Source organism: Bactrocera tryoni, unplaced genomic scaffold (assembly GCF_016617805.1).
Source record: "Bactrocera tryoni isolate S06 unplaced genomic scaffold, CSIRO_BtryS06_freeze2 scaffold_11, whole genome shotgun sequence".
Classification (NCBI taxonomy): Eukaryota; Metazoa; Arthropoda; class Insecta; order Diptera; family Tephritidae; genus Bactrocera; species Bactrocera tryoni.
The window spans coordinates 8,843,890-8,859,629 of record NW_024395824.1 but is presented as its reverse complement, the minus strand read 5'-3'; the positions used below and the strand labels follow the sequence as shown (position 1 = coordinate 8,859,629).

Here is a 15,740-nt window from a genome sequence, read left to right as displayed (position 1 = left end):
TCAATGACGGTGCGTTTGTGCCTTTTTTGTCGCTTGCTCGAATTTTTGATTTTTTACAAACGGCATAATGAGGGACATACTTGTAAGTATGTACATTTTTATGTATGTACACTACGATATAAGTTAAAAAAAAAGAGTTAGGGTAAATTTCGGAATATTTAAAGCTGAAAAAACGTTTTTGTAATTTTGTTAAGTATTAGTTCATGTATGCTTAAATAAAGCCAGGTGGAGCGTGCTAAGTATGCAATTTATTTGTAAATATGTACAAACATATGTACTCGTATTCACGCAAAATCAAGATTATTTTTAACACCATCCACTTTTAGGTAAATTTAGCACTTTACTTTCAATCGAAACAAACAGACTACACTAACGGCTATTTCTCTTCAGCCCGAAATTCTAAAATTTCACCAAATTTGAATTTACAAACCATACATATGTGGTTTATTGCCATACGGACGTGATTTATAGAACACAACATAAAATATATTATTTTCCCGAGTCAACTTTATAAATAATAGTTTCAAATACAATTTTTATTTTTTTAGTATGAACGTTTTTTATTTATCAAAAATGTCAAAACTTTGGCATCTTTGTATTTTTAACAAATATGAAGATTTTACTTACACATAGAAAATTAATTGAAAATGGGATTATCATCTCAAATAATGTTTGAACTTTTTCATACCACTGTAGTTATTCCGCTATTTTTTATATGTCATGTTCTGTTTGGTTTGTTATGAATATTTCTGCGATGCATTTATCAACGCGATTTTCTGTTTTGATATTACAAATGTGCCTTGCACGGTGTGCCCAAAAAAAACAGCCTTGTTCACTAACACCAACCAATATAATTAATATTTCTATGTGTGTATACAAAAATTTTACCCTGACAGTAGCTGTGTGAAGTTATTTCGTTTTTTTAAATTAAAAAAAAATATTATTATTTGAAATATAATTTTTATACTTATATGAATTTATTTTACTTTTAACATAAAAATATAAAAAGTATGTCCGTCCGTCTCTTGGTTCCAAGCTACCCACCGATTTCAGCCAAATCGGTTCAGCTGTTCATGAGCTATTTATTTAAAAAGGTCTCTCATTAGGATCTCCAGGACTAATACCAAATCCAAAAAATCGAAAATTGTGATTATGAAAATCGAAATTGTTGAAATATGCAATTAGCGCAAATACAGTAAGTTTTAACAATATATCAAAAATCAAACTTCAATTCAATTGAATTGTTCCCTTTTTGTAATTTTTGGTATGTATTTTTTATGTCCGTATATTTCCCACAGCAAAAATCATAAACATCTACCTGATACATGAAGTACTAATTCTACGCTTCACTGTGACGAAAATTTTAGTTTTTCCGCATCGCTTGCACTAGGATTTTACGAATTGTAAATAGTTCGACTATGGCACCTTGGTACGTGCACATTCAAGCATGTATGCATGATATTGTAATTTGTACATAAAATTTTGGCCGAGTGCTACCTACTCGAGGCCTACTTTGGTTGAATAAGTTGTGCACTGTGCGCATTCAATCAGTTTGGCGTAGAGCTCGCTCATTTGTGTTGCTCCAATAGCCACAGCAACAGCGGCTAATTCGAGAGTGGCTTATTCATAGTTTAAATTTGGCAGATCTGTAATTTGTTGTAAGTTAAAGTAAGTATATGCGTATAAAAATTGATAACAATTTTAGTTCATAAATATTAAAATATAGAAAATTTGGGTGCTATTGTAATCCTTACCATGAAAATAATACATACATATGTGCGTTAAACTAACGATATTGTGGTACGTAAAAAACGATTTGATTTTTGCCTACATACTGTAAACGCAGTTATGTAAGTTTTTAAGCAGTAAAGCTACTTAAAGAATTGCGGACAACCGGGCGTATTAGTAATCAGTTATATTCTGAAGTCTACATACAAGTACATAAATAGATATTTAGTACCTACATGCGGACAATGTTATTGTTAACATATAATTAGTGAAAGAATAAGTTGTCATGATAAATTCCAATCCACATACAAAAATAAACATCGACCTACATATATGTCTATTCTTATATACATATCTGTATAATTATGTACATACATCGCGACAGGCATTCAGAAAGGTATCAAATTTTACAGAAGATCGACATCGTTTCACTTGCCTTCCATAAATATAGACAATTTTTACCTATATATGCATTTAAGTTTGTGTATACCTGCTTTGGTATATTTAAATAAAACGTTGCTCGATATTGCAGATATTTGGGATACATATATATATTTTATTAGTGTAAGGTTTTTAAGGTAAAAAAATACATTTTTTGCGAATTTATTTCTTAAATATCTATTGAGTAATTTTATTCAGATCGTTTGTACATTATAGAGTATACTTTTGACAACCTATGGTAATTTTTTCATGCAGCGAGTTTATTTCTTAAATACCGATTGAGTAATTTTATTCGGATATTTTGTACATTATAGAGAATACTTTTGAAAATATATTTTAATTTTTTCATGCAGCAATATTGAAGCATAAGCCCGTAACAGCTTTTTCCAGAACGTCTTGAGAAAACAAACACTTTGCGGTGTTCACCGTTACTCGGCTGGAAATTATTCGAGAATAAAAAACCAAGAAAAATGAGTCAAATTTTAATCAAATCTTCCCCCCAAAGTCCCCCAGTAATTTTTTTTCATTTAAAAATTTTTGACATTTAAAGTGAAAACTGTTATTTTCCATTAAAACATTCCGCCATTTTGTGGGTGGAAAACACCCTTAATGTAAAAAAAATCTAAAAAACGATTTATATGTCAAAAATGTGTACAAAGTTTGAAATGAATCGGTTAAGTAGTTTTGAAATGATCACGGACTTTGAAAAAGTAGTTTTGAGAAAACCTCGTCTAAATTTTATAAACTAAAAACGTGACAAAAACCGACCGAATAAAATTACTCAATCCATATTAAAGATATAAATTCTTTACCTTAATATCTCTTAAACCACAGCATTTATTAAACCATAGCAATATCCACATTTTGCTGCACTACATTTTCAAAAAAGCGAATAACGGTTTAAAGGAAAGCAAACAAATTTATTTTAAAACACATCTTCAAATCTAAGTGTTTTTCTAAAAACAGGCTTCCAATAATATCGACGGTAATCCCGTGAAAGGCGATAGATGTGGGCGGTTTTAGTGGAGAAAAGGACGTGTTCAAAATTTCAAAACGATATATAAAAAACGAGGGACTAGTTCGCGTACATATATACACTCAGACGGACGGACATCACCAAATCCGGGGCCGTCGTCCCGGGCGCACATATATCATTGTAATTTAAAGTTGAAGCAGTTTCACATTCTATTGAGAGAATCGCAAGATTGGAAAGTCTACTCTGACTCATGGTCGATCTCAAATAAGATTTGATCAATTTAAGTTTGCTAAAAGAACTTTCACAAGATGCAACTGATACAGGTATAGTGAGTAGTATTCTTAAAGCTGTCATTAACGTCTTGTAGGCTTCCAGTCCAATTGAAGAAATGTTGGTCATATAGTTGTGTTTCGATATTTGCCTTGACGTTTCTACTATAATATAGGTAATTAGTTATATAGCCAATAAGCTTAGTTATAGTTAAAATTTGCCAAATTTGAAATTTGGTATAAATTGCAAAAAGATGGTGTGAGATATGAGAATGGGCGATGTCAGTCCCATATTACAGATGAACTGATGAGCAAGTAAATTCAAAAATTCGTTTTTGTCACAAGTCTTTTTAAGTTGATAATAATATCCATATTGAATTTTAGTTATAATTGGTTTTGTCCATATCCAAATATTCATTACAGGTATATATGTACCTCGAAACTTATATTGCCGGCTGTATATGAATAATTTTTGTACATTACGAAATGTAATAGAGGAATGCTTTTGCATAAATTGTTGTTTCACATGCAGTACTGATATGATTGGGCAATAGTCGCAAGATTCCAGTGAACCAGAGTGCTCTTATAAATAGCTAGTAAGTCAAATTTTAAGATAACATGGTTCGTGCAATGTGTAACTCCAAAACGAAGTGAACATTGTTTAATAGTCTGTCTTATATTTGATTACGGTATTCTAAAAATAAATTACAACATAGAGAATGCTGGCATGATGAGCCTTGTTTTCGTATAATATCTATGTCAATGTACTTCAGAGAATTTACAAACTCATTACATTGTTTACATACTTGTATGTATGTATATACCTTGGAGAATTCAAGATAATTCATTACTAGAAAATTGAGCATTTCCCAAAAAATGTATTTGTGTGAAAATGGTGTTTTATTTTCCTTCAGGCATGAATATTATTTCCTCCAAGCAGACGATGTGCTTTTAAAGAATTTCTGGGTTCGATTTATTTTTGACTTCTACCGACTTATTTATCCTGTTGAATTAAAAACATGTGGATAGCTGTTACTATGATTATAGTCTCATATTTTTTTTTCGAAGTATATGCTGTTATTGCTATATATGACAATCATAATCGCCTTTTATCTTACTATTTGTATTATAATAACTTAAAGTTAACTATTAGAAATCAGTACTAATGAAAATTTGTTCATGGCACGATTTCAGAAGAGACATCAAACCGTTTTCAAAGTTGAGAAGCAATTCTTAGTAAATATGTCTACAAGCTCAACCACGTCCTTGGCTTTGACAAAAACTACACGCAAAGTGACGAAAAAGTCAACATTCAAATCGTCTAAAAGCCACAATGTTGAAGACGCAATTACCGTTGATTTTAATAACAGTATTATCGACGGAGTCGACGGCAGCTGTGTAGAGAATGCCAGTTCGCCGGTTAAAGTTAATAAGAAAAAATTTCCCGGCGTTGGTACAACAAGCTCTGTGTCCAGTTCAACAACCACCAAAACTAAAATTTCCGCAAACATAAAAGAGCAGGCCGAGATCCTGCAAAATGAAAACGTTGCAAGCGTCGAATGTAATCAAGAGATAGCGACAGCCAAAGGCAAAAAGAAAGCAAAAAGTAAGAAAAGTAGAAAAGGTGAAACGGATCATGAGAATATATCGGTGGTAAGTTGGAAAGCTTTAACAATAAAACGGAACTAGAATTTTTATTAATTCTTTCAATTTGTGTATACATCTTTAGAATAATTTTAAATTAATCAATTGCTTAAGTAATTTTTAAGAATTTATGTACATTTTAATTAGTTTAGAATAAGTTATTTCATTTGATTAGCATAGGTCCAATTAAGTAAGAGCCGACTACTCCAAGCTTGGCTAAGTATTTGATCAGAAACCAAATATTCATATGATTCCACAATACCTGTTTAGCGCACATCTTTAGACTTGATTAAGTTTATCAAATGGTTAGAGAAAATTACTAGCTAATATTTGATTTAATTTGAATAATGGTTAATTGAATTTTTGTTTTTAGAAATCCAGCTTTAGCAAATTCGATGCTCTGCAGAAGCGCAATTTAATTCATGTACGTTCAAGTGACGCTGGTAAAGCACAAAAAAAGTTCAGTGTAAGCATTCATTCATGTCTAACCCAACCATGTAACAAAATCACCTTTCTCAAACAAATTAAATGTTTGTTTTATTTAATCTCTAGTGATATTATCATTTGGCTAATAAAAATGTTTAAATACTCTCGCATTACACGAATGTACTACATATACTATACATTATAAAATCTTGTTGTTGCAAAAAATTGCTAAACCTTAACTGAAATAACTATAGGAAAGTTTTCACTATCAACGAATTCAAATGGTTTTGCATTTAACTAAAATATTTTCGAAATATGTTTAGTATTGAAATCTTACGAAACGAAAATGCATTTTTTATAAATGGAGAGAATGAAACTTAAAACGTTTTAAGGATTCTCGGCCCATGTTCGGCCATTGTTTTTAATAATTTCCGTAAATTACAATACCAAAAATTGGGGGTCGATTTTCACAAGCTTCTCTTGAGGCGAATTTTTCATTCGCTATGGATAGGAATAGGTATTAATTGTTTGGAGCCAGGTCCGGACTATAAGGTGGATGCTTAAAAACCTTCCTCCGAGGCTTTGGCGAGTCGACGTACATATATGGTTTGACGTTGTCTTGATGGAATACAATTGCCCTCTTATTGACCAAAGCTAGCGTCTTTTGAGCGATTGCTTCCTTCTGATGCTATAATTGCTGTAAGTACAGTTTCGAATTTAAAGTTGGACGTAAGGAAGCAGCTCATAGTAGATGCTCCCTTGTCAAACATACTAAACACATCGCAAAACCTTCCTGGCGGTCAATCACCTATTGCGCCGGCTCACCGCTCTTCGACCATGGCAATTTTTACTTAGCGTTGTCATAACTGACCAGTTTTCATCTTCAGTAACAACCCGCATTAGAAATTTCGTTGCGATTCATATGCACCGATTCAAAGATTCGGTCGATGAAATTTTTGTCTTAACTGGTGTGCCACGTTTACCTGTTCGAGGCAGACATTGCTCTATATAAATTCACCTAGGTTATAACCATGTGGGAATTTATTACAGAAGCGGCTCGACCCATTGCTCTTCATTTTCTCTGTAGCTAACCTATCATAGAACTCTTGGGTTGATTATCTTCTGACTGCTTCTCAGAACCCTAAACAAGACAGCTGATCAGGCTGAGTGAATACATCAGCAGTCCCTTCCTTGTCTTATCTTTCTGTACCGCTATCCGCTTATGATTTTCGCACTGAACCAGAAGTTCTGCGATATATCTGTTGCGAATTTTTCGGAAAGACTGATCTCTTATTCCAACATTCAGGTGTATCTGTATCTTCGTAATTTCTGTTTCTTGCTCTCCAGGCCCAGGTATTTAAGTAGTAGTCTGTAGAAGCCTGGAAAAGAACACTATTTTATTATTTGTTAGCGATATTTTCTCTGCCACAAAATACTGGCACTGTTCAACACTCTGTTCCCTTATTTCTGCAGTTTATTAGCAGCAGTCCTGACATGAAAAATACATTTTTGGCAGTACCGTCATTCTAATGGTTAATTTTAATAAACAGTTGCTCACATTGAAAGTCGTTCACCAGTAACATAACCCCCATTCTAATGGATTTGAGGACTTGTGCTGACCCTCCCATTGGTATGTATGTATTTCGGATTCGGGATAGTTAGATTGATTTTAATATACAAGTACAGTTGCTCACAGTGAAAATGGTTCACCTGTAACAAAAGCCCTTTAACTGGAAAAAAATTTTGTGAAATTTATATATTATATATGCCAAAAGCTTTCGTGAATTTGATAATTTCAATTTATTTTACTTACAAACATATGAAAACATATTTTAATAAATCTTTTTATTAAACATATATTATATTAAAATATAAAACATATTTTAATAAATCTTTTTATTAAAATAAGTTTTAAAAAAATAAAAGAAAAATGCATGTAACAGTGAAAATGATCCACCCTATCAGAGCTACGATAGATAACGAAACTTTTTTGGAAACTTATGGTAGTTTAATATGTTTACTTCAATTCACATTCTTGCGCTGAAATTTTTGTTCAATTTATTAATAAAATAGTTCAGTTCTTAATTTCAAGATGGGCCGCCATACTACAATTGAGTAGCGAAATTTAATTATTGAACATTATAAAAATGGAATATCTCAATAAAGCATTGCCAAAGTTGTTGAAAATCACGAACAATAGTTGGTTGGTTTAAAAAAGAAAATCGGCTTATAAATAAGCCGAAAATTAACTAAAAAAAGTTTTTCAGTGGCCGTCAAGAGAGGTGGATTGCCAAACAAAGCAAGATTGATCTACTGAGTGCACCAAATGACATGGTAGAGAAACATTTTAAAATAAATTGTAGCGTTGACACTATTCTAAGAGTCTTTAGCGAAATGATAGAATTGCAAAATAGAAACCATTTGCTAGCAAGAAGAATAAAAACTTGAGTTTGCAGTTTTCCCATAATTTCATTGGGAAAATTTTTTCTTTCTTGAACCAAATGACAGCAAATGCAATATTTTTGGATCAGATGGGTTTGGAGAAAACCCATCCGTCTCTTGATTGAGTTTTCTTTTTAGATATTTGCGACCGACAGTTAAGCACGGTGCCGGCTATGTGATGATCTGAGGTGCTCGTTCAGCTGCTGGTGTTGGTGAATTCCACTTTATCGAAGGGATTATGGACAAATATCATTATCCAAATACTTAAAAAAAATATCTTAAGCAAAGTGCCGAAAAACTTTATATTAAGGATACGTATCATTTCTACTAAGACACTGATCTCAAATATTCGGCTGGAATCGTTAAAAAATGGCTGCTACTAATGTGGACAAAATAAATAAAACTTTTTAATTTAAATTCTGCGCGAAAGGTTTTAAAGGAAAAAATGATATATTTTTATTAAATTTAATGACATATTATTGTACAACTTTTGAAGTATATTATCCGGTAACGTGTTATAATGTTCCACTTTTTTTCAAGGCGCTTCTGGAGATTCACCGGCACAGGCTTATTTATTAATATTTTTCATTGAAAATTTTTTCTAATATACTTCAAAAGTTGTACAGTAATATGTCACTTAATTTAATAAAATTATATTACTCATATCGCCGCAAAAAAAAAAAAACACCAATATATCCTTTTTTTTTGCCTTTAAATCTTAAATGTGCCGTTTGCGTAAAGTTATTCGTAAAAAGTGGTCAGAATTAGTGGCCGACAAATCTTGATTTTTACACCACGATAATGCACCGTCACATACTACATTGATTATTGGTGAGTTTTTCTCCAAATTTTCAACCAATATCGTACCGCAATCACCGTGTTTGCCTGATTTCAGCAAACTTAAACTACCGCTCCGGGCAAATTGAAGACGTTAGACGTCAATCGCGCATTGAAGGCTATTCCGGAAATTTACTTTAACAACTCTTTCGAGGACTGGAAAAAACTTTGGAACAAGTATATCGGGGTCAAAGGGGATTACTCTGAGACATAGTTTTTGAAGAATAAATTAAGAATTGTAAAATTATGAACAAAGTTTCACTATTTTTTCTCATATTAGTATTATATTATTGCCCCAGAGTGATCAAAGCCTCTCTCCAATCACCGGATATAAAATTAATTGAAATTGGAAGGACACACAGCATATTGAGCAACGGTGACTTAAACAACACCCGCGCCGTTAGTTCTGCTTTCTCCAGGCTGGACAAGGAAGCACAGAAAATGGGTCTGGCAGTGAACGACGGCAAAACCAAATATCTCCTGTCATCAAACAAACAGTCGTCGCACTCGCGACTTGGCTCTCACGTCACTGTTGACAGTCATAACTTTGAAGTTGTAGATAATTTCGTCTATTTAGGAACCAGCATTAGCACCACCAACAATATCAGCCTGGAAATCCAACGCAGGATTGCTCTTGCCAACAGGTGCCACTTCGGACTGAGTAGGCAATTGAAAAGTAAAGTCCCCTTTCGACGAACAAAAGCTAAACTCTATAAGTCGCTCATAATTCCCGTCCTGCTATATGAGGCAGAGGCTTGGACGATGACAACAACCGATGAGTCGACGTTACGAGTTTTCGAGAGAAAAATTTTGCGAAAGACTTACGGTCCTTTGCGCATTGGCCACGGCGAATATCGCATTCGATGGAACGATGAGCTGTACGAGATATACGACGACATTGACATAGTTCAGCGAATTAAAAGACAGCGGCTACGCTGGCTAGGTCATGTTGTCCGGATGGATGAAAACACTCCAGCTCTGAAAGTATTCGACGCAGTACCCGCCGGGGGAAGCAGAGCAAGAGGAAGACCTCCACTCCGTTGGAAGGACCATGTGGAGAAGGACCTGGCTTCGCTTGGAATATCCAATTGACGCCACGTAGCGAAAAGAAGAAACGACTGGGGCGCTGTTGTTAACTCGGCTATAATCGCGTAAGCGGTGTCTACGCCAATTAAGAAGAAGACTTAAACAAGCTTTTTTGAAAGAATGGGATGAAATAAATCCGGAATATACCAAAAACCTAGTGAAGTTGCTTTAAGTGCATTATTCGCCAAACAAGATGTGCAACCAAATATTAGTAATAAGTTTTATAATACTTTATGTAATAGCAAAGGTAGGATGGGCCACCAAATATTAGTAATAAGTTTTTTAGTACTTTATGTAATAGTTGCTGAATGGTCCATTTTCACTGTGACATGCAATTTTCTCCTATTTGGTTAAATTCACATTTTTATGAAAAATGTAAATGAATTAATAAATGTTTTGTTGTATTTATAGTTCTAATAAAGTGAACTCACCAAATTCACCTAAATTTGTTTTATTTATAATGATTTTGCAGATTTTTTGCAGATAAAAGCGTCTGTTTACAGATGGACCATTTTCTCTGTGAACCACTGTAAATGTTTCGAATATAGGAAGTAGTAGTAAAGTAATGAAGCTAAGTGAACCCAAGAATGAGTAAGTAAAATTTTTCACACACATTTAATTATTTCAAAAAGTGAGAATGTATAATGTTCAACTATATACGAACTTAACACTTCAATAGTTGTTTTTAACGTTATAACAGTAAGAAATGTATTTGCCGTTGCAGAATCCACAATGTGATAAGGAAATCAACTGTCACCTTTGCTCCAAACCTGTTTACAAAATGGAGGAAATCAAGGCCGAAAAGAGCATTTATCATAAGAATTGCTTCCGCTGCCGTGAATGTAATAGACAACTGAAGTAAGTTTTTCTACTCATTTCATAAGTATATACAAATTTGTCTAACTCAGTTGTTCACTATATACTATATACTAACAGTGATAAGAATAATTGAGCTGATTCCTCGTATTATTATTATCATAGGGTCGACAACTATCAAAGTCATGAGGGAGTCCTATACTGCATGGTGCATTTCAAGCTATTGTTTTGCCCGAAATGTGTAGAAGATTCTGAGACCGATTCTCCAAGTAAGCCGGAATTAATCGTTAGAGAAAATCAACCACTTGAGTTACCTCCAGATGTTGTAAGAGGTATATTAACCAACAAATTTTTTAAACGTTTTTCATGAAAGCACAAAGTATATTAATGTTTTATTTAATTTTTTTTGTTTACAAAAAACTAGCTTCAGACAAACCTAATCTCGGCTTGGAAGAATTACGACAGTTTAATGTTCGCTCAAAATTTCAAGTTTTTGAAAATGCAGCAGGACAGGAACAAGAAAAGTATCGTGAGGAGCGAAGCCCTGTTAAGCACACCAATTCGATATTATCCAAAATAGCGAAACTGAAAGCACAAGGAATTAGTTCAGATCTAAGTTTAAAAGCGATTGGCGATAAACAGATAAACAGTGTGAGTGATTACTCACCGAAGGGCAACAGTGATGTAAGCGACGCAGAAATTGAAGAAAATATAAGCGATGCAGAAGTTGAAGAAAATATGATTGAAGATTATGATGCAGACCTAGTTCGCTCAAAGAAACGAACACAACGTGAACGACCAGTCGGACTTGGTCATGCCATGTACGATATAAAAATGAGGTTTGAGAAGGGACACATGATGTCCAAAGAGGAGCGGCGGGAGGAACGTAAACACGAAATTCAAAACATACGTTCACGGCTCTTCATGGGAAAACAAGCTCGTATCAAAGAGATGTACCAACAAGCTGTCGCTGAATCAGAGCAAGGTAAGTTTATTGATAAAAATATATTCTAGAGTTAAAGGTTCATTAGGGATATGCAAAATTGCATAAAACCTATTCTCCTACCTACAATTGCAATTAAAATGGTTACAAGCCGTTTCGGAGGATTTCGATAACAAACACCGTGACACAGGATTTATATACCATATATTGCATAAATGCATAGATTATGTAAGGTTCATTGTGAATATTTGTGTAAGTTTCTCTAAAAGGTCCTCCTTACGTAAAATTACGTAACTCATGTAAAAAATACGTATATATTCATTTTTGAAGTAGCTTAGAACTGATCCACTGGCTACGTTAAACCTCTTACAAGTTTTACATGGCAGTGTGCAGAATTTCACTTCAAAATCAATAAACCAAACTTTCTTCGCAACTGTGAAGATTTAGTGAAAATAAAGGTTATCGATTTTCTAAAGAAATATATATATATAATATCTCTCAAACTCTAGCACCACATCTCAATGATTTGTTGGAACTCAAGTTGAACATTTATTCACTTCTCTTCTTGTTATATTGCAGCTGTGCTCTATTGTAAAAAATGTGCATGTCAAAGCATAAGATTATCCATGAAGATACATAGAACAGAATTATCAATAAATGTTAATAATTATGATTTTATTTTGTGTTATTAATAGGAATTACGGCATCCGACAAAAAACTCGTCATAGAGCATGAAGGGGCTGCTCGTTCGCTTAAAGAACGATTCGAAAAAGGAGAAGTATTTAAAAATTCTCGAGATAATAGCGAAGATAGTGCGACATATCACAAGGCTTTACAGAATGAAGATGTTTTTGAATCAGGTAAAAAAAAAAAACATTTTACAAATATTAGTATTTGTTATGGCAATTTCATTTCAGCGATTAGTAAAAAATCACGCAGCATATTTATGGAATTGGATGCTAATGTGGTTGCTAACAGAAAAAATTTTAACTCACCAAAATCGCTACAAGTAGATAAACTACACGTATATAACGCAAGAGGACAGAATAGCGAAAATGAAAACGAGGTGAGAGAAATGGAATCAACTTAAAAGTCCTGCCATAAGTTCTGTTACAATTTTAGGCTTTTATAAAAATTAAACCATAACTCTTTTTTCAATAGAGTTAATTTAATTTAATAATACATACAGTATCTCCCACGTAATTGACTCCCGGTTAATTAATTTTCCCGCTTACTTAGTCACCTGATAGGTCAAAAATATATATGTAAATTTTCTTGCTTAATTGAATACGGTTAATTGGTTTCCCCACATAAAATATTTCTTTAATTTCCCCCGGTTAATTGCACAGAAAACTTCCGTTGAAAAAACAATCTCTAGTATCCGCATTTGAAAACATAAGTTTATTGGTGAATATGTTTTGGATGGTGCTGATAAGAATAAAGATGATATTTCAAAGCTCTCGTCAATTCTCGAAGTTTTCAAAGACATACAAGAACAGTGTGAAATGGGGAACATTGAATCGCATATGATATCACGTAGATTGAACAATGTATAAACAAAAAATTACAAACTTCTTCAATGAAATTTTTAAAAATATAAGTAGTGCAAATGCTGCTTGTAAATTATAATATGAATTGTTTTTGTTCCATAACTTTATTTTTGTTGTAACTATGAATTCTAATTATATAAGTGTATTGTCCTGTTTTTGTTCATTTAAAAAAAATTAAATTTAAAAATGCTATTTACTTACTATTACTAAAGTACTGTATACTGAATGTATTTAAAGTACTACGGAGCTTAACAAATAAATCAAGAATGTAGCTCTACAAATATCATGTTTAACCAAATTTCATAAAAATTGGCTCGGCTATTTACAATTTAGTTTTTTTGATTTATTGAAGTAATGGGGTTCCACAAAGGTCATGCTTGTAATAATAACATAATAAGAATCGAATCGAATTTCGAATTTCAAGGTGTACAATTTTATTCGGTGTATTGTATTAGAATGTTCTTCTAATATATAGCTTATTGCGGTACAACCACAATTACAAACTTAAAAGTTATAAGAATAGCTTCTTCGGTGATCTTGCTGACGTATATTTTTTACGTTCAAAGTTTAAAATATACTTGTATTTTAAATATCATTACTAAAAACTAAATAAATATTTAAAGTGCACAGACGAATTTATAAAATTGATTAGATTGTCCAATTAAGCAAGATTCTGCGAATGCGTTGGCGATCAAACCACGCGAGGACGACTGTTTAACTTTATGCCATCAACTGCAGACGTTGTAGAAAAGCGATTAGTACACTGCCTACAAATGATAATAAAAAATAACTGCAGGTTTTCTTGCGAATTTGTCCACACTGTATGCATTGTAAATTTTGTAACAGAATTTATGGCAAGAGTAAATATATCTTTTGCAATATGTTAAATTAACTTAGGTCGTATCAAGTTAACGTTAGATATTTTGATTCTTAGTAAAATCTGGAAATAATCACTGCCTATATTTTATATTTTTGGAACTTCAGGCTCTATATCCGTCACTTAAATGATCGCTTTTACACAGAATGTCTTAGCTTAAATTTTTGTACACTTAAGATTATTTTGTTAATAGACTTATAATATTCCATAGTATGTTTCTCTGTTTTCCATATCTTCTGGAATGAATATATTTTAACAATTTGATTTTTATACATTTGCTCTGGTAGTTTGTACTTGTTTGTGTAATGTCATTTATATGAAATTCATTGCTTCTATTGGTTTAACCAAAAACAGGACATCGTTAAGTATGATGAGAAACCAGAGGATATAAAAATCGAGACCTCAGAAATAAGTTCGAAATTTAAATTTTTTGAAACATATCGTCCAACCGAGCAAAAAAGAAAGGAATTTCGTATAACTCCGCCAAGGGAGGGAGTTGTGAAAATGCCCACGCCTGAATCCGAAATTGAATACTCAAACGATACTGATAAGCGAGAGGAAGAAACTCACGTACTCGAAAAATCTCACACTACCGCAATGATTTTAAATAAGTTTCGTGAAATTGAACAAAATAGTAGTGGCCAAAAAGCTGTTCCAAGACCCCTGAAGTGTTTTACACCTCCTTTAGATGATGGTATCTGTGTGTATGATGATGACAACAGCACCGACGTAGAATCGCAGGATGAAAACGAAGACTTGGAGGAAGAGGATGACGATGAAGATTACTACTCATCAAGTAGGAATTATAAGTGTTCTCTGGATGACGAGGCTCTCAAGGAGGTGAAATACATGTGATCTACTTTTCTAACTATGTATTACCGTATGCATTCGCAATAGGCAAAAACAGCAGCACGTGCTAAACAACTGCGAGTGAAGTTCGAGAAGTGGGAGGCCAATGAGAAAGAGCGGGAATTGAATGAAGGTCGCATTGATATCTACTCTAACGAAGTATCTGATAACTCAAATATCGAAAGCACAAAAATGTGAGTTTGGACTAAAAAAAAATCGTGGATTTTTTATAAGTTAAAATGTTAATATTAAAACCTTTAGCATACGGGAGCGATTTGAAAATATGAAAAACTCAACACAGACCACTCAACAAGCAAGGCCGCGGTATCAAGTTAACCGTTTCGTGGTAAATAAATGTAAAATATATATGTATTAATGAAAACTTAAATTGCCATAACTAAACTATATTTCTTTTTTTTTTAATTTAGTAAAAACTCAGAAGATCAAGCATCAGTCTATTGAAACTGCTGAATTAGGTAGCTGCTAATGAATATCTGTACTAAATGCTATGAAATAAATTTATAAATTATTATATTTTTATAATGTATTCTTTTATGATGGAAGCAAACTTTTGTCGGTTTCATACAAGGCTTGCCCATACATATAGGCAAGATAGGCAATTGGACGATCGGCATTTTGACTATTTTTTTTTTAATATTTTGTTTATTTGTTAATTATTAATTTTTTTTTAATACATAGAGAGCGACATCTGTCAAATATTAAAATATACACGTTCTTATGGGCACAGTTATTTAGACAGCTGCACGACTATACGACAGCAGGTTCTCAGTTGTCGCTCTCGCTAAATTAAACATATTTATAAGTTTGCCGACGACAGTAGTGAGCACATTAGAGA

At 32.9% G+C, this 15,740-nt stretch overlaps 1 protein-coding gene across 4 annotated transcripts; it reads left to right on the top strand.

Annotated features, from left to right (window-relative positions):
- Window positions 1-1,478: 1,478 nt before the first annotated feature.
- LOC120779626 (LIM domain and actin-binding protein 1) lies at window positions 1,479-15,418 on the top strand. 4 transcript variants are annotated; one of them, XM_040111972.1, is made up of 13 exons: window positions 1,479-1,668; window positions 3,838-4,010; window positions 4,609-5,067; window positions 5,432-5,524; window positions 10,574-10,707; window positions 10,831-10,997; window positions 11,090-11,650; window positions 12,304-12,468; window positions 12,526-12,674; window positions 14,390-14,875; window positions 14,933-15,078; window positions 15,146-15,240; window positions 15,313-15,418. In XM_040111972.1, exons 3-13 carry the CDS (start codon window positions 4,657-4,659, stop codon window positions 15,369-15,371), a joined length of 2,466 nt encoding a protein of 821 aa, XP_039967906.1. In that variant the 5' UTR covers window positions 1,479-1,668; window positions 3,838-4,010; window positions 4,609-4,656; the 3' UTR covers window positions 15,372-15,418. The 4 variants fall into 4 exon arrangements, with proteins under 4 accessions (XP_039967906.1, XP_039967904.1, XP_039967907.1 ...); XM_040111970.1 differs by lacking the exon at window positions 3,838-4,010 and having other exon boundaries at window positions 1,480-1,668; XM_040111973.1 differs by lacking the exon at window positions 3,838-4,010 and having other exon boundaries at window positions 1,481-1,668; window positions 5,432-5,482.
- The last annotated feature ends 322 nt before the right edge of the window (window positions 15,419-15,740 follow it).

Excerpts from the sequence above, each read along its gene's own strand:
- LOC120779626 (XM_040111972.1), top strand. The coding sequence starts at position 4,657 with ATGTCTACAAGCTCAACCACGTCCTTGGCTTTGACAAAAACTACACGC. Across the intron at positions 10,998-11,089 it reads ACCTCCAGATGTTGTAAGAG|CTTCAGACAAACCTAATCTC; the intron begins GTATATTAACCA and ends ACAAAAAACTAG. Across the intron at positions 14,876-14,932 it reads ATGACGAGGCTCTCAAGGAG|GCAAAAACAGCAGCACGTGC; the intron begins GTGAAATACATG and ends CATTCGCAATAG.